This window comes from Scomber japonicus, chromosome 19 (genome assembly GCF_027409825.1).
Source record: "Scomber japonicus isolate fScoJap1 chromosome 19, fScoJap1.pri, whole genome shotgun sequence".
Lineage (NCBI taxonomy): Eukaryota > Metazoa > Chordata > Actinopteri > Scombriformes > Scombridae > Scomber > Scomber japonicus.
Window position 1 is genome coordinate 23,928,529 of NC_070596.1, and position 14,716 is coordinate 23,943,244.

Below are 14,716 nucleotides of genomic sequence, written 5' to 3' on the forward strand. Positions count from 1 at the left end.
GTAAAATGAACATTAAGAGGAGGAACAAGCTACAGAAAATAGTGATCATGGCCTCAAAAATCTTCAGGAAGCCACAAAAGCAGCTGAGTAGTATATGTGATAAACTCTTAAGAAGTAAAGCTGACAGAATTATTAACGATTTGAACCTTTACCCTTTAGGAGACGTTATTGATTATTGATAGCTAATGGAAACATCTAAAAGAAATCCTTTGTCCCAAGTACTGTCAAAGGTAATAAATGAAGATTGTAGTGAATCAAGTCCCAACATCCCTCCTTGCAACTATGCTGAGATTATGAATTGTCATATGTGTGTTTTTATGTTTTTATGACACGTCTTAAGGTGAAACCAACGGCAAGTTTCCACAATGTAGAGAATAAAGTTTTCCTATTCGTATTTTCCTTTAATTCGTCTTCTGTCTGTACATCTGTAGCAGCCAAGCAAATTGAGAGTGGATTAGGGATTAGCTGCAGTCTTATTCAAGCACAATACAAGGACCTGAACCTGTAGGTGCCAACTGATTTAAATACTCAGAAAACCAAGACAGGTAAGACATTCATTGAAGTACTTTATAACAGGTTAATGAGTAATATATATGTAATAGATTAACCACGCCGTTTAGACAAGGGCCACTTCTAAGTCTTGATGTGTTGCTTTGTACTTGACTCACCTTTCTCTAATGAAGTCTGTCAGCTCCTTGGAGGAAATTTGGCCATGTTTCATGTTATGGTACAGCACATCAAAGCCATTATTTTTTTCACCCTGTATTACAGAGACAAAAAAAAAAAGGAATGGAGACAGATCAGTAAACAAGCACCGCCAACAAAAACAACAGTTATTGATTGTACATTACCGTGAAGGCTCTCTCTACAAGCAGTAATCTCATTGTCTGCATGGCTTCCAGCTGCATTTGAAGCAGCTTCTGGTCAACCATACTCATCTTGGCCATGTTTTAGAGTAATGAATGTAAAATAATATCTTAATTTGTTGTAGATTGGTTAAAAAATTTGAGCAAATAATGTCAGAGATGGCCGGACTAGTGTCTGTCTGTGTTGCCGTAACCATGCCACTAGGTGTCTGGTTGCACTGATGCTTTAAAAATGCAAACATACCTCTGAATAATTAATATTAAAAAGCAAAAAAACGTTAGGTTTAGGTTTAACAAAATGTTTGATAAACTAATGATGATATATTAATAGTAGTTTAAATACTCAACAATGGTCTACATTGTAAATTAAAGGTAAAATAGATTTTTAAAAATGGATAAAACCTCATTTGAATTACTAAAACATTGCAATGGAAAAGTGAGCTCAATCCTGTATAATAAAATTGTGATATCATCTGCAGCAGGAAGTTGGCTCAGTATAATCACTTAGACATACAGACAGCAGAATCAGATAAGGATCTTCATTTATAGACTTTACCACTGGATACATTTGAATGTCCTTTGCTAGCGTGACTTTCAAAGCTAGAATCAATAAGTTCATCAACAGAAAATTAACCTTTGACTGTTTCGATAACTCATTAACTCCTCAAACTCACCATATTTCTAAGGTAAATTTAAGATGTTTCGTTTTTTGAAAGACGCAAAACTAGCAAAATTAAGGCATTTGAATTGGCTATAATTGCACTATTATTTTAATTATTTATTGATTAAATGTTTTGATTAATAGAGTTGTTGGTTTATAACATGTTAGAAAATCCAAGGTAAGGTTTTCCAATGCCCTCTTTTGTCTGACCAACAGTCCCAAAGATCTTCAGTTAACTACACAAACAAAACAAAGAAAAGCAACAAACCTCCTCATATTACAAAAATGTCTTTTTTTTTTAATTAGATTTATTTTTCACTTGATTCATCAAATAATCTTTCCAGCTCTGGTTGCTGTCCTAATGGGTTTGTAAGAACTCTATAATTGTATCTGTGTGTTTATTTGGAAAACATGAAATGAATTATCCTAACCCGGCCTCAGAGATACTTCAGTTTCCAGTCTGTAGTCTAGTACAGCTGACAAGTCAGACTTATTGGTCATCTGAGCAGCATACATTTTTATATCTCCTTGTTCTTGACATGATTTAGATCCAAAAAGGTTCTTGTGACCTCTGAAAAGAGAACAAGAATCCCTTTACTTCACTTTACTTCCTCATTCCTCAGGCTGTGTCTCCAGTGAAAGGAGGAAACATACAAATCATGACTGGAAGCTAGAAGCATCCTTCTGTTGAAACATAAATCATCTGAGAGAAGAGGCCCAACAGATTACAATAATAATCCTAATAATCGATTGGGATAATTTGAGACATCTGGTTAGGCAAATGCTTAAAACATAATAAACCCTTTTAATCAACATCTGGAGGACTGAAGCATTAGTTCTACCAGATGGTCTCAAATGGAGAGTTTGAAGAAGATGTACTGTATCAAGCACATTTCCTGGTTGATATTTATATTTTGGGGCTCTACTAGAATATCTCTGCATCAGTTACAGTTTAAAATACCTTATTTATCTTATACTGGCCCTTTACACAGCTCCTCAGTTCAACCTCTGTCTGAACAGGCCGTTTTAGTTCCTGTCTCTTTAATGTTGCGTTCCATTTTAACTCAAAAGTTGGAAGTCGGAGCTGGGAATCAATCAATTAATCTTTATTTATATAGCGCCAAATCACAACAAAAGTCATCTCACGGGTCTTTACACATAAACAGGTCTAGGCCGTAGTCTTTAATTCAATTTAAAGAGACCCAACATTCCCACGAGCTAACACTTGGCAACACTCATACAAACACACGTAGCAACATGTCCGCAGATAGAAGTCGGACAGTGCTGTGTGTACAACTGATTTAATGACACATAAGGTAAAACTGCTAATAAACATGATATTAATATAACTTTCACACTGTTGATGCATGGATATACCATCTTGGATTTTGAGGTCGGGACTGGTGGGGTACGTCTGACTTTCCAAGTTGGAGATCCGACTTCATTTCCGATTGGGAACTCGGACATTCCGACTTCCGAGTACAACTTATAATGCACCATAAGGCCCACTCTGTCTGGTTTGGTTAGCTACAAATTAGCAGACATTTGGCATCTTGGGATGCTACATAAACACACAATAGAAATAGGATTTCACTTATTTTTCATGTTCTCTACTCACAATAAAAACGTCTCTCACTTCTAAAAGAGCAGTACATGTTTGAGCCTAAATCTATTTTTGAAACATATGAGGGGACAAAGCAAAAAACCTGTGGAACAACCTTAGTAACAAAGGCTACGTATTATTGTGAAATCCTCACGAGAAGGAAGCGGAGATAACTTTACAAAACAAATCGATCAGCACAGGTTGAAGCTCGCAAGGAATCTTTTAACATACATTTAGGTATCATGTTTTGGAGTTTTGACCATGTTTAACATCCAACATCATCATAACAGTATAAAAATAACAGAAAGCATGATATGTAACCTTTAGGAAACTGTCATTATTAAGCGGAAGTGACTACTGTAAGCAAAACCGCTGTTCACACCGCATTTCTTCCACATTCTTGTCTGATTCTGCACGTCAACCTTTTTTTCTCTTCTTTTCACTTCAACCCAACTGTCAAACAGATATTTCCTGGTTCCTGGAGAGATCCACACTCAGCAGTTTAGTAAAACAGGCTGCAACATCAGTGCAGCTGTGCAAGTAATGTGCAGCTTTAAAACACATCGGTCTAGCCTTGTTTTTCTCCCCCTTTGACAAAGATGAAAGGTCAGAGGGTTTGTGTGAAAATGAAGCTCAGAGGTAGATTCAATAGGACTATATTTACAGAACAAACAGAGACACTGAAATGAAAGCATCCCTCTCTACGCTGCAGCTCACTGACATACATTTAACTCCGATGAGCAGACTGCTGAGACGTGTTTCCTGTCGCAATAAGATAAATATAAAAAAGGTACACGTGTAGTCTAGTTACCATGCAGCAAACAGTGTGACACACAATCTTGCCGAGCTACTCCTTCAGATATAAAGACGTGAAGGTGAGGCACGGGCCATTACGTTAAGCTTACATAATACTTCTACTCAAAGTGCCGACGCAGTAAGAAACACAAAAGTGAGAGACAAACTGACAATTGGCCAATGGTTCCACAAAACAGGGAAGTGACAAAAGTGAGTAAACACACACCCAAGCTAAAAACTGAGCAGAATAGCGACAGGAAGAAAGTCCATTCTGTTCAACAGTTGCGCTCACGTGGAATGTGATATCAATGAATACACGAGAAAAATAAAAAAACAAACACAGGAAACCGTTCTGGGCGTTTTTGACGTTTCACCAGGTTACAATACTCGAATTGATTGTAGAAAAAAAACTAAAACTTAGAAAGCAGCAGCCAAGAATACAAAATCTTCACCTTAAAAAAAAAGAAAGACAAAAGACATGGTATTTAAAGGATAAGTTCACCAGTTTTCAAGTCTGTCTTAAATCTATATTATGGTGTCTGCATGAATATTGAAAAAGTTTTTTTTTTTGCCTTAATCTTTCATATTGTTCTTTGGTCAGTGATAAGTGTTGGCAAGATGAGCAATCAAAAAATATCTTTTAAAAACTGTCTTAAAATCATGCATTGGGTTTGTTAATATGTATATTTAGTATTTGAGTAGGTTTTATGTAATTTGAACATTTGCAATTTTTTTCTTAACCAAAAGTAAGACTGACTGCTCCTGAAAAAGTGTAAGTGTAATTATTTGGTTCAAGTTTTTTATGGTTACACCACTTAGACATTTTTGCCATAATCCTCTAATATCTTCTCCCAAAATAGATTAAAAGCAGAAATTTGATGCCAGGTCCACAAAGAGAATGTGTGCAAGTTATTCATTCATCTTATTTTCAATTTTTAACTCTTTTAAATTTGACTAAAGCACATGGAAACAAAAGAAGTAGCGTCACGTCATTGACCATCATACTGACCATTAAAAGAACCACAGTCCTCCTGCTCTGTAATCTGAAGCTAATATGAGGCATCAGCTGTCCAAATTGGTCAAATCAAGTGTTTGAAGGTTAGTGGTTTCTTAGTACTAAATTCTCTCTTTTGTAACTATTTTTTCTGTTCATGACGCCTGGGGAAACACAAACAAAGACTTTTATGGTAAAAAGATTGGAAATGTGATATCCACAGCTGACACCTGGTATTAGTTTCAGATACACCTTTGAATACATATTTGCACAGCTAAGAACTGTGTATTTTGTCCCCAAACACCATTGTAATCACATTTGTAAGAGATCTTTCATTTATTAACAGGAGGAATGATTACAACCTCTTTCAGTGTTCATATGGGCACCAGACAATTGTTACAAGAGAGACTTGATAAACTGTGAAACTCTCCTTTAAAAACTTAACTACCAATCTCTAATTATTCTATGAGCTAGTTTACATCTACTGGTGCAGCAGCAGGGAGGGGAGGGGAGAGGAGGGGAGGGGAGGGGGTGATACCGGAGTCCCGCACAGTTCCTCAATGTCCTCGTCTGGAGACTCATTGATGAAAGCCGTCGTGAGGCCTGTTTAATATTCCAACCACACATTGTGAAATTCAGAAGGACTTATTATGCTTGGATTTAGATGGAGAGGTTTTTTAGAGCTCTGCCCCACCCCACCCCAAAGGAGAATAACACGCTGAGGGGTTAGCACACGTGTCAATCACGGTTTGTTTGTGCAACAGCGCAGTTTGAAAGCTTATAGACCGCTTCAAACAACAAGACTGATAGAGTTCATTAAAAAAAAAAAAAAAAAAAAGGATGAGAGTGAATGGTGTCAACTGTCCGATATTCTCTTTGTGCAAATATTATCACAGATTCCAACATGAACCTTCAATACAGGCTGTGAAATATTGCACTATATCACTAAGACTCACAGACTAGAGGAGACTCAGCTTCTTTGTATGCTTTAGGCTGAAAAAAAAAAAAAAAAAAAGATGTAAGGTAAGGGCCCCGCAAGTAGACGGCTTACGTCATGGTTGAATGTGCCCTAAAGCTTTTTGCTGGGGAGACTGGTTTCACTCAGATGGAGAGAGAGAGAGAGAGAGAGAGAGAGAGAGAGAAGGGGAGCTTCGACGGAAATAACAGTCACTTCATCTGCTATTAAATGCAGAATTGAGAATAAAACAGCAGTAAACTATAGCTTCAGGTTATACAGTGAGTGGTATTTAGACTAAAAGTGGTCTGTTTTTTTCCATTTCCAGGGGGAAAAAAAGACAAATACCAGGACTCAGGTCTTTGAACGCTTGAACTGAGAAATGTTGAGGTTTCAAGGAACTCTCAACTAATTATTAAGCAAACAATTAACCCTTTAAATTCTGATCATTCCACAACATAACACTACAACTGAATATTTCATCTAGACTATGAGTGGGTTAAATGGTGTCTGATAAAAAAAAAGAAAGAAAGAAAGAGATGAAAGGAATGATGAGAAAATGAATTATCTAAATGTTTATCAGCCTTTTAGCCCAGAAGAACACACAGTGCTAAAGTACAAAACACACACACTACACCGTATTGCTTAAAGTTTGGCATCAGAGCTACAATGAGCATTCAATCCTCTCAGTCTAGCTTCTCAAATGTGACAATATAACGAAAAATTAAAGAAAAATAAGCAACGTGAAGACTTCTTCTCACTCTACAGGAAGTTATACGGGCATTTTCTCACTAATTTTAAGGCTCAAACCATTAATAGACAAAATAAATGGCAGATTACAATAATGAAAATAGGGCTGCTGTGTTCAATCATTTATCAATTTCCCAATTATTTTCTTGATTAATCATCTGGTTTGTAAAATTGTTCCTTACAATTCACAATAATCACATTTTCCCCAGACTCCTTAGTGATGCCTTCAATTGTCCTGCTTTGAACAACCACCAGTCAAAAACCCACACATATTTAATGTGCAGTGATGTAAAACAGAGAAATTCCCACGTTGGACAGGCTGGAACCAGATAACGTTTGAAAAAAAAAAAAAAAATACTGAAATGATTAAGTGATTATCAAAATAGTTGCAGATGTATTTCCTGGCGATCCAGTAAGTGATTAATGGACTAATCACTGCAGCTCTAAATGAAAATACAATACAAGCCTTATTTGGCATGTTAAAGCTTTGAATTTTGTCTTTCAGTAAAAAAAAAAAAAACTCATTTAAGATACATCACATAACCAAAATCCCACAGAACAACATCCCCTCTTGTATTAAGATATTACTGTATATTATTATATTCCTTACTGTTCTCATCAGCAGCACACAGATTCCTAAGTCAATAGGAGATATTAATGAGCAGGATGTGGTAATCAAGTAGCTTTGTTCTATCTATTACTGGAAAACACACAGAAAACCTCTATTAAAATAATTACTGTAGTGTTTTCAGACAAAACAATAACATTAATGTAATATCAGCGTTGTTACAGAGTAAAATCAACATTTAAAAAAAAAAAAGTAACTGTTAGAATCCATCCCTAATCTGAAATACCACCTTAGAGGACAGATAAACCAAACCACAATGCTGCAGTTTATCATGTAACATCTGCTAGGCAGAAGAGGACAGGAATTCACGCTTTTCAGTTTAGAGAGCAATAGCAGTTTCAATATCCTGTGTGTAGGGAATCAAACGTTTTATTGCCTGACAGGCGGTAATGCAACACATGACACAGAGAGAGCCCTGCTTATCTCTCAGTATCACACTGTCCTCTTCAAACGACTAACCACCGACACCGAAATGAACTCTGCCTTGAGCCACTTACACTGTTTTACTCATTCATTTCTATTTGTTTGATTTCCAAGTGGCCTGCTATATATGGGTCAATGATGTTATTTTGTGTCCATGTGGTTTAGTCAAAATTAAAAAGGGGTTCAAGTCTGAAAATAAATGTATGAATAACTTGCACACATTCTTTTTTTTTGTGGAGCATAACATTTCTGCTTTTAATCCATTTAGAGAGAATATATTAGAGGACTCAGGTAAAAATGACTAAGTGGTGTAACCATAAAAACTAAAACACTAAATTCTCAATAAAACACCATATCAACTAGTTTGGTATGATTTTAGATTATAACTGTTTATATTAAATAAAGATAATGGAATACTTATACACTTATACTGAAGGTGGATAACATATTTAATATTTATCATTCTTTTGTGGTTACACCATTTGACATTTTCAGGAGCATTCAGTCTTACTTTTTACAACAATGGTGCAAATGTCATTTCAAATGGCACAAAATGTACATTTTAACAAACCTGATGCTGCTTTTAAGACAATTTTAGATATTTTTGAGCTTGCCAACCCTTATTAGTCACTGACTGATATGCTTTCCCTCTCTAACACAGCATATGCATAGAAAGGACACTGAATATGATTCTGTAATTAACATTGGTGTGTTATTGTCTAATTTTTGCTGAAAATATATGCTGATTATGCAGGAGAAAAATACCTCAAAAACACACCTATTCCTCTCATCTTATATGAGAGCTAACAGCGATGGCTTTGCTGTAGTGTATATAGTATATGCATTCATCACAGCATGGTGCAGAATGTATCACAAGAAGGCTAAGTGTGTTTTAGGAAGTCATGGTCATATAATTTCCACTTGCAAATGAAAAAAAGGGGGCATATCAGGTAATTTAAAGCGTGCTACATGTTCTGAATGAATGTTAAAGTGAAAGCAGAGGAGAGAAGTATGACTGCACGCAAATAAACAAGACTCCCCTCTCTCTCCAGACAGGGCTGTAAAATGCTGGCGTGGCCTGGTGTGGCCTGTAGACCCCCAGAGCCTTGAGCATAGAACGGGCAGACAGCAAGAATGACATCAGAGTGTCTGCCCTCGGTCATGTGACCAGGGAGGTCTGGGAGCGGTGCACTGAGCTGTCGCAACTCATCAGACCAACAGCAACACACGGCGGGCCTTGTTTGTGGTATAAACACAAAGAGCTTGACCGCTGCTCATGGTTAGGGATGTGAGATCAAGTGCACGGCCACCGGATGAATCCCAGAAGAGCTTAGCTTTTTTGTCACAGCTTTACGCCCCTATTATAACCCCCCTCCACACCCCTCTTTCTCTCTCTCTCTCTCTCTGAACCTAGTTTGCATTTAGGAATTTATGAGAGCTGAAACGCGAGCAGAAAAAAAAAGCGAAAGACAACAACCACCATGAGGCAGGATTTTTGTTTCAGGCTAAACTGAAAGTCGATGTTGACCAAAATCTTTTTCGCCCTCGGGGAGCGACACACAAAACCAAAACAACACACACACATACACACACACACAAAAAAAAAAGGTCAATCTTTCTCATTCTCATGGCTCCCTGTTCGCCAAAAACACAGCAAGACCTTCCTCTAAAAAGACAAAGATGTGAAGCAATGCGGTAGCTTCTGTTTGTGTGTGTAAGGCTCAGCTGGAGAGGAAATGCGTCACTATTGTCCGTTTCTTCTTCTTATTATTTTCAGTCTTCGCTTGTGTTATTGCGACACTTCATATGCCGGTCTGTCACTTTTGGGAGTGCAACTGTGTGAGAACCTATTAGACCACACACATACACAACACAACACAACACAACACAGACAGCGGGGAGGAAAAAGAGGCATGTCCTGGGGCTCTTGGCTGCATCAACACTGTTTGCTTATTACACTGTTTGCTTATTTTCCCATGACACGCCATAAGTTCATCATAAATGGACTATGACTTCAGCATTTGTGTTGACTACCTGCTGCCTTTTTAACCCACCTTTTTTAGCACATGTGGGAGCGATCATGCATAGTACGCTTGTGCCATTAAAAACTTTCAACTACAGACCACAGTGAACGCACCTACCCATTCACCCATGGCAAAAAAAAAAAAAAAGGGGAAATAGCTATTAACAGACAGCGCAAATAAATCTAGTAAGCGGAAATGTTGCAGCAAGACATGACCAATCAAGTGCTGCAACTCTGACAAGAAGAAGCGACATAGCGGTAGCATGTCTGTCCTGATTCCTAAAGAACTTGTTTATTCAGCTGAGGGGAGATAATGTCTGATTCAGAAGACTTTAAGATTAGACACAAGGAAGAGATCTCTAAAAAAGACTCGAGTGACAGAGAATGGTATGGAAAAAATCTATCTGTGTGTCTACTTGTGCAAAAGTGAAATAAATCAGTTTTAAATCAGACATCCTAATGTGTGTGTGTGTGTGTGTGTGTGTGTGTGTGTGTGTGCTTGTATTGATGATTTGTAGTCAGGTCAAAAGGAAAATGGATGCATCCCCTAATGCCAAGTGTGTGTGTGTGTGTGTGTGTTTGTGTGTGTTTGTGTGTGTCCTGCATGTTAAACACACAGCTGATCTTTGCCATCACTGGATGCTCTTGTGGCTCTCAGCGGGGCACAAAGGGCAGATTGAAGAATCAGGAGTGTCTTGGCTCCCCCCCCCCCCCTCTTTTCCATTTAGTTAATGATGAAGTCCCCTTTATCAAAAATAAATAAATAAATAAATAAAAAAGTCTTTGGGGAGGTTGACAGCACTGTACTCTCCAAACTGCTTTCGCTTCAGACGCTTTCCTAAAGGTCGTTTTCGCTAACAAAGTTCATTTTTATTAGCTTTTGTCAGCAGCAGATCCCCAGCTGCCTTCACCACCTGGAACTGAGGTCAACTGAGGCTAAAAATCTATGGTTGGCTTTTCCCACCAAAGGGGAAACAGGGATACAATATGAACGGAAGTTAGACATGCAACAAGTATTCAGTTAATCCTAGTGACCAACTATTTTGATCAATTAATCATTTTAAGCAAAAATTCTCCGATTCCAGCTTCTCAAATGTAAATATTTTGGGTTTTTCTCTAGTCTTTAGTCCTTATCTTTAAGTTGTAGACTGTTATGGACAAAACGAGACATTTGAAGACATCAAAAGTGGGCTTTGGGCAAAAGTAGTAGATATTTTTCTGATTTTATGGACCAAAAAACTAATAATTAACCCAGAAAATAATAAGATTCATCAATAATCACAATACTGGTTAGTTGCAGCCCTTATGGAGGTGATTTAAGGACTGGTTGTTAAATACACAAACTAGTATGAACTCATGTTTCAACATATCAGCACTACAGTCATACAGTATGTAAAATATATATGTTCTATCAACATAAAATGCAATTTGAGTGAAGCTGTAATCACTCAAAAACAGCAGAGCAAATCAATAAAACATTCATCAGCATTTATCTCTCATAATCTGTCATTGTATGTACCTAATGGCTTTTGTCTGAAACACCTTGTTCTTAAAAGGGAGATGATGCAGTCAACCGCAGACAACTTAACATTTACAACAGTTCAGATATGACTCAACATATGACTGAAAACCAAAAAATACATGACCGACTCGTGCTGCAATGATTACAATAGGAGCAATATACGACTTTAGCTTGGAGAAGTGGGCCTAATGAAGCTATAGCCTGGGTTGTTTTCACTTTTAATAATGATGTTGTTAACCCTTCTGTTGTCCTCAGATGAATTTTGACCCGGGAGGTCAACAGGCGTTAACTCACTTATTGACCATAATTTCCAAATAAAAATGTATAAAACCTGTGGTAATAAGTTATATCTTATACTTTATAAATAGTCAACCTAGGCCATGTGAATTTTGACCCGAGGAGGATTTAAGTTGATGGGAAGACAACAGAAAGGGTTAAAGGACAGGTTCACTGTTTTTCTAGTCTGGTGCACATATGAACAGTGAAGGAGGTTTTCGCTTGCTGTAGTCGTTCCTCCTGTCCGTACATACACACAAATACAATTAAAACTTAATCTGAAGCTTATATGAGGCTTCAGCAGTCCGAGTGAGTGATGTCAAGTGGATATGTGCCACATTTACAGCCTTTTTAGCATCAAATTACCTCTTTGTGTTTCCCTTTTGAGCTGCAGTGAAAGTAGGTAAGCTATAGCAACAAAAAGTAACACTGAAAGAGTTTCATATTAGAAAGTCTCTTGTGTATTTTGGCCCCATCACTTATATTATAAGTGCATTATGAAGGAATGTAATAGCCAGTATGTACAAGAGGAATGACTACAGCAAGAAAAACACATTTGAGTACTCAGTTGTGCATCTGATCTGACTGTTGTTTTAAGTAGACTTGAATAATTGTGAACTCTTCCTTTAGGTAATAAGTGCTTTGCAAAGAACAACAAACCACAAAAACACAAGTCAAGCAGACCAAATTGCAAACAGTAATGAATGTAGTTTCCTAAACTTGCTATAACATAGCCACGTCGAGAGTGAAGTGACCTTTAAGCAGAGGGAAAGATAACACTATAACCTGTGAAATTAGCCACACCACAACACTGGACTTTACCATGAGCTTTAAATGTCCAACACAGTATCAGGCTGTATCTATAGTTCCTTAAACAAAAAACCTGTTCGCTAACTTACTAATAAAACATCTGGCATCTCACTGAAACTTTGTTACGTACGGAAGGAAAAATGACGCGTACGTCCGAAGCGAACCATGATTGACAGCCGCGGCGTCCAATCGCATTCATGGAACTGACCATAAACATTCCAAGCGAGCCTGCGTCAGCCAATTAGCGAAGGGTTAGGGGTGTGTTCTTTTTTTTTTAAGGTTTCAAGTTAGATGGGTTTACACGGTAACAGAGGCCCCAAACCCCCGGGGGTGGCAAAATAATAATCGCCGAAGAAAATGAAGCGATGGCCGGGCTGCTGACCAGTCAAGTCTGGCGGCCGCATGTAAAAGCGGACGACTGCCTCAATAAAGTGAATAATACGTGGTTGCAGCCTGACATGAACATGGCAGGGAGGGAGCACAAGCAAAGAGAATAATAAAGGGAATAGCACCGGTGAATATAATAAGAAAAGCACACAACCTTACCCAGAAATTCTCTAGGAAGTAGGGCGTTATCATCTTGTTTTATTCCTCTTCGCCGCAACTCTCAAATTGGTTGTAATGCAACTTTTTTTAAAAGCGTAATTCATCCGCCGTCCTTCCCCCCCAGTTTCTGTTGTATCTGCCTTTTCCCCGTTTTCCTCCTCTCTCTCTCTCTCCCCTTTCTTCTTCCCTCCCCACCTTTGAGACTCCACCTCCACTCTGTTGTAGGGCTGTATGCTGCGTCTCTCTCTCTCTCTCTCTCTCTCTCTCTCTCGCTCTGTGTGTGTGTGTGTGTGTGTGTGCTGCCTTCTTCCAGTAGAAATTCAGTTTTTTTTCTTTTTCTTTTAGTGGATGAAACAGCGCCACCGATGGCTGCTGAAAGAATTACACCACACACCGGCTCAACCAACCTATGAGCCGTCACTGGGTGAAAGTGTATGGAAGACCAAAAATGTCACATCATTGTAATAATAATAATGATAATAATAATAATATAATAACAAAAAATAATAATAATAAAGCATTTAATCAATTAATAACTAATTGAGTGTATGGAAGACCAGAAGTGTAACAAACATAGTATTAATAATAATAATAATAATAATAATAATAATAATAATAATAATAATAAAGAATTTAATTAATTAATATCCAGTTGTACAATACAACCAGAAATTAATTAAGTGGTTTAAAAATTAATTTGCCTAATTAATCCATAAATAAATGATGATGATTCATTCATTTATATTTTAAACTGCATACAAGGAACTTTCCTTTTGTGTTGATTTGACAGCCCCCCGTGGACAAAATGGTAATCAACATAAAAGTAACGTAAAAGATAAGGTAAGTAGCAAAGTGGATAGTACAAATACAAAGAGAATCAATAAAAAAACAAATTCAATCAATAAAGAACAATAAATAATACGTAAGTACAAAACAAAACATCAAAAACAATAGTAGTAAAACATATAGTTAAAAAAATAGTAACATTATGTACAAAAGTAATATTGGTGTTGAATTGGTGAAGACTACATTTCCCATGAGCACCATTACAATTTAAAAAGACAAAAGGGCAACTCAGTTTCCCATTTGAATTTGCATTTCCTTTTCCTATTAACATATGAAGTAATCCATTTGTTGAGTTTTTCCATTTGGCTTCTCAATTTAGCCCAGGGGTCAAATTTCAGCCCAATTTCATTTCAGGTGGGCCGGACCAATAAAACCATTGCACAAATAAGGGTTACACCCCTGATTTAGCCTCTTCGTAACACTTGTGGTCATCTATAAACATGTTGTGTTCAAGTGTGCTGTGAAAATTCCTGTACTTATGTAGACTTGAAATATTACAGCAGCAGATTGAGGATGATAATTAAAAAAATGTCAAACTATGTTGCAGTTTCCTGCTGTTTTGACCTAGACTATATGTTATTATTTACTCATTTAATGACCATAGGGTCTCAATATATAGATGCTCTATGATACAGAGGGTATTTTTAGTAAGGTAATAAAATCTAATTGAAACTTGATGCATTGACTGCTGTCATGTAAAGATATTTTTGCCTTTATTCCCCCTCCACTCAAAAATGAGTTGTTCTTTCTTTTTCATTCTTCCTTTCGTAGGATGTTAGAGCTTCACCAATGATGTATGTTTGTTTTCACATTCATCCGCCCAAGGTGGAAAGTTTCTCTGCATTCATTGAAAATCTTAGTTAAAGTGGCGTACCCCACAAGCTTGATTTATGACATCACATCTATTTTGGAAACTGATCCTGGTCCAGTATGTAACTCACAAGCATGATGTGGAAACTTGAAGCCTTCAGTGCACATACATTGAGAATTTACCCATCAGTGGAGTAGGAGACTGCAT

At 37.3% G+C, this 14,716-nt stretch overlaps 1 protein-coding gene across 2 annotated transcripts in view; it reads right to left on the reverse strand.

The window, feature by feature from the left end:
• fcho2 (FCH and mu domain containing endocytic adaptor 2) overlaps nt 1-12,990 on the reverse strand; it is a 48,729-nt gene extending 35,739 nt beyond the window's left edge. For both annotated transcript variants that reach the window (XM_053339666.1, XM_053339665.1), the window contains exons 1-2: nt 12,853-12,990; nt 669-760 (exon numbers count right to left, since the gene is read on the reverse strand). In XM_053339666.1, coding sequence (XP_053195641.1) covers nt 669-760; nt 12,853-12,885 — 125 coding nt within the window. In that variant the 5' untranslated portion in view covers nt 12,886-12,990. The remainder of the gene's footprint in view (nt 1-668; nt 761-12,852) is intronic.
• Nucleotides 12,991-14,716: the final 1,726 nt, after the last annotated feature.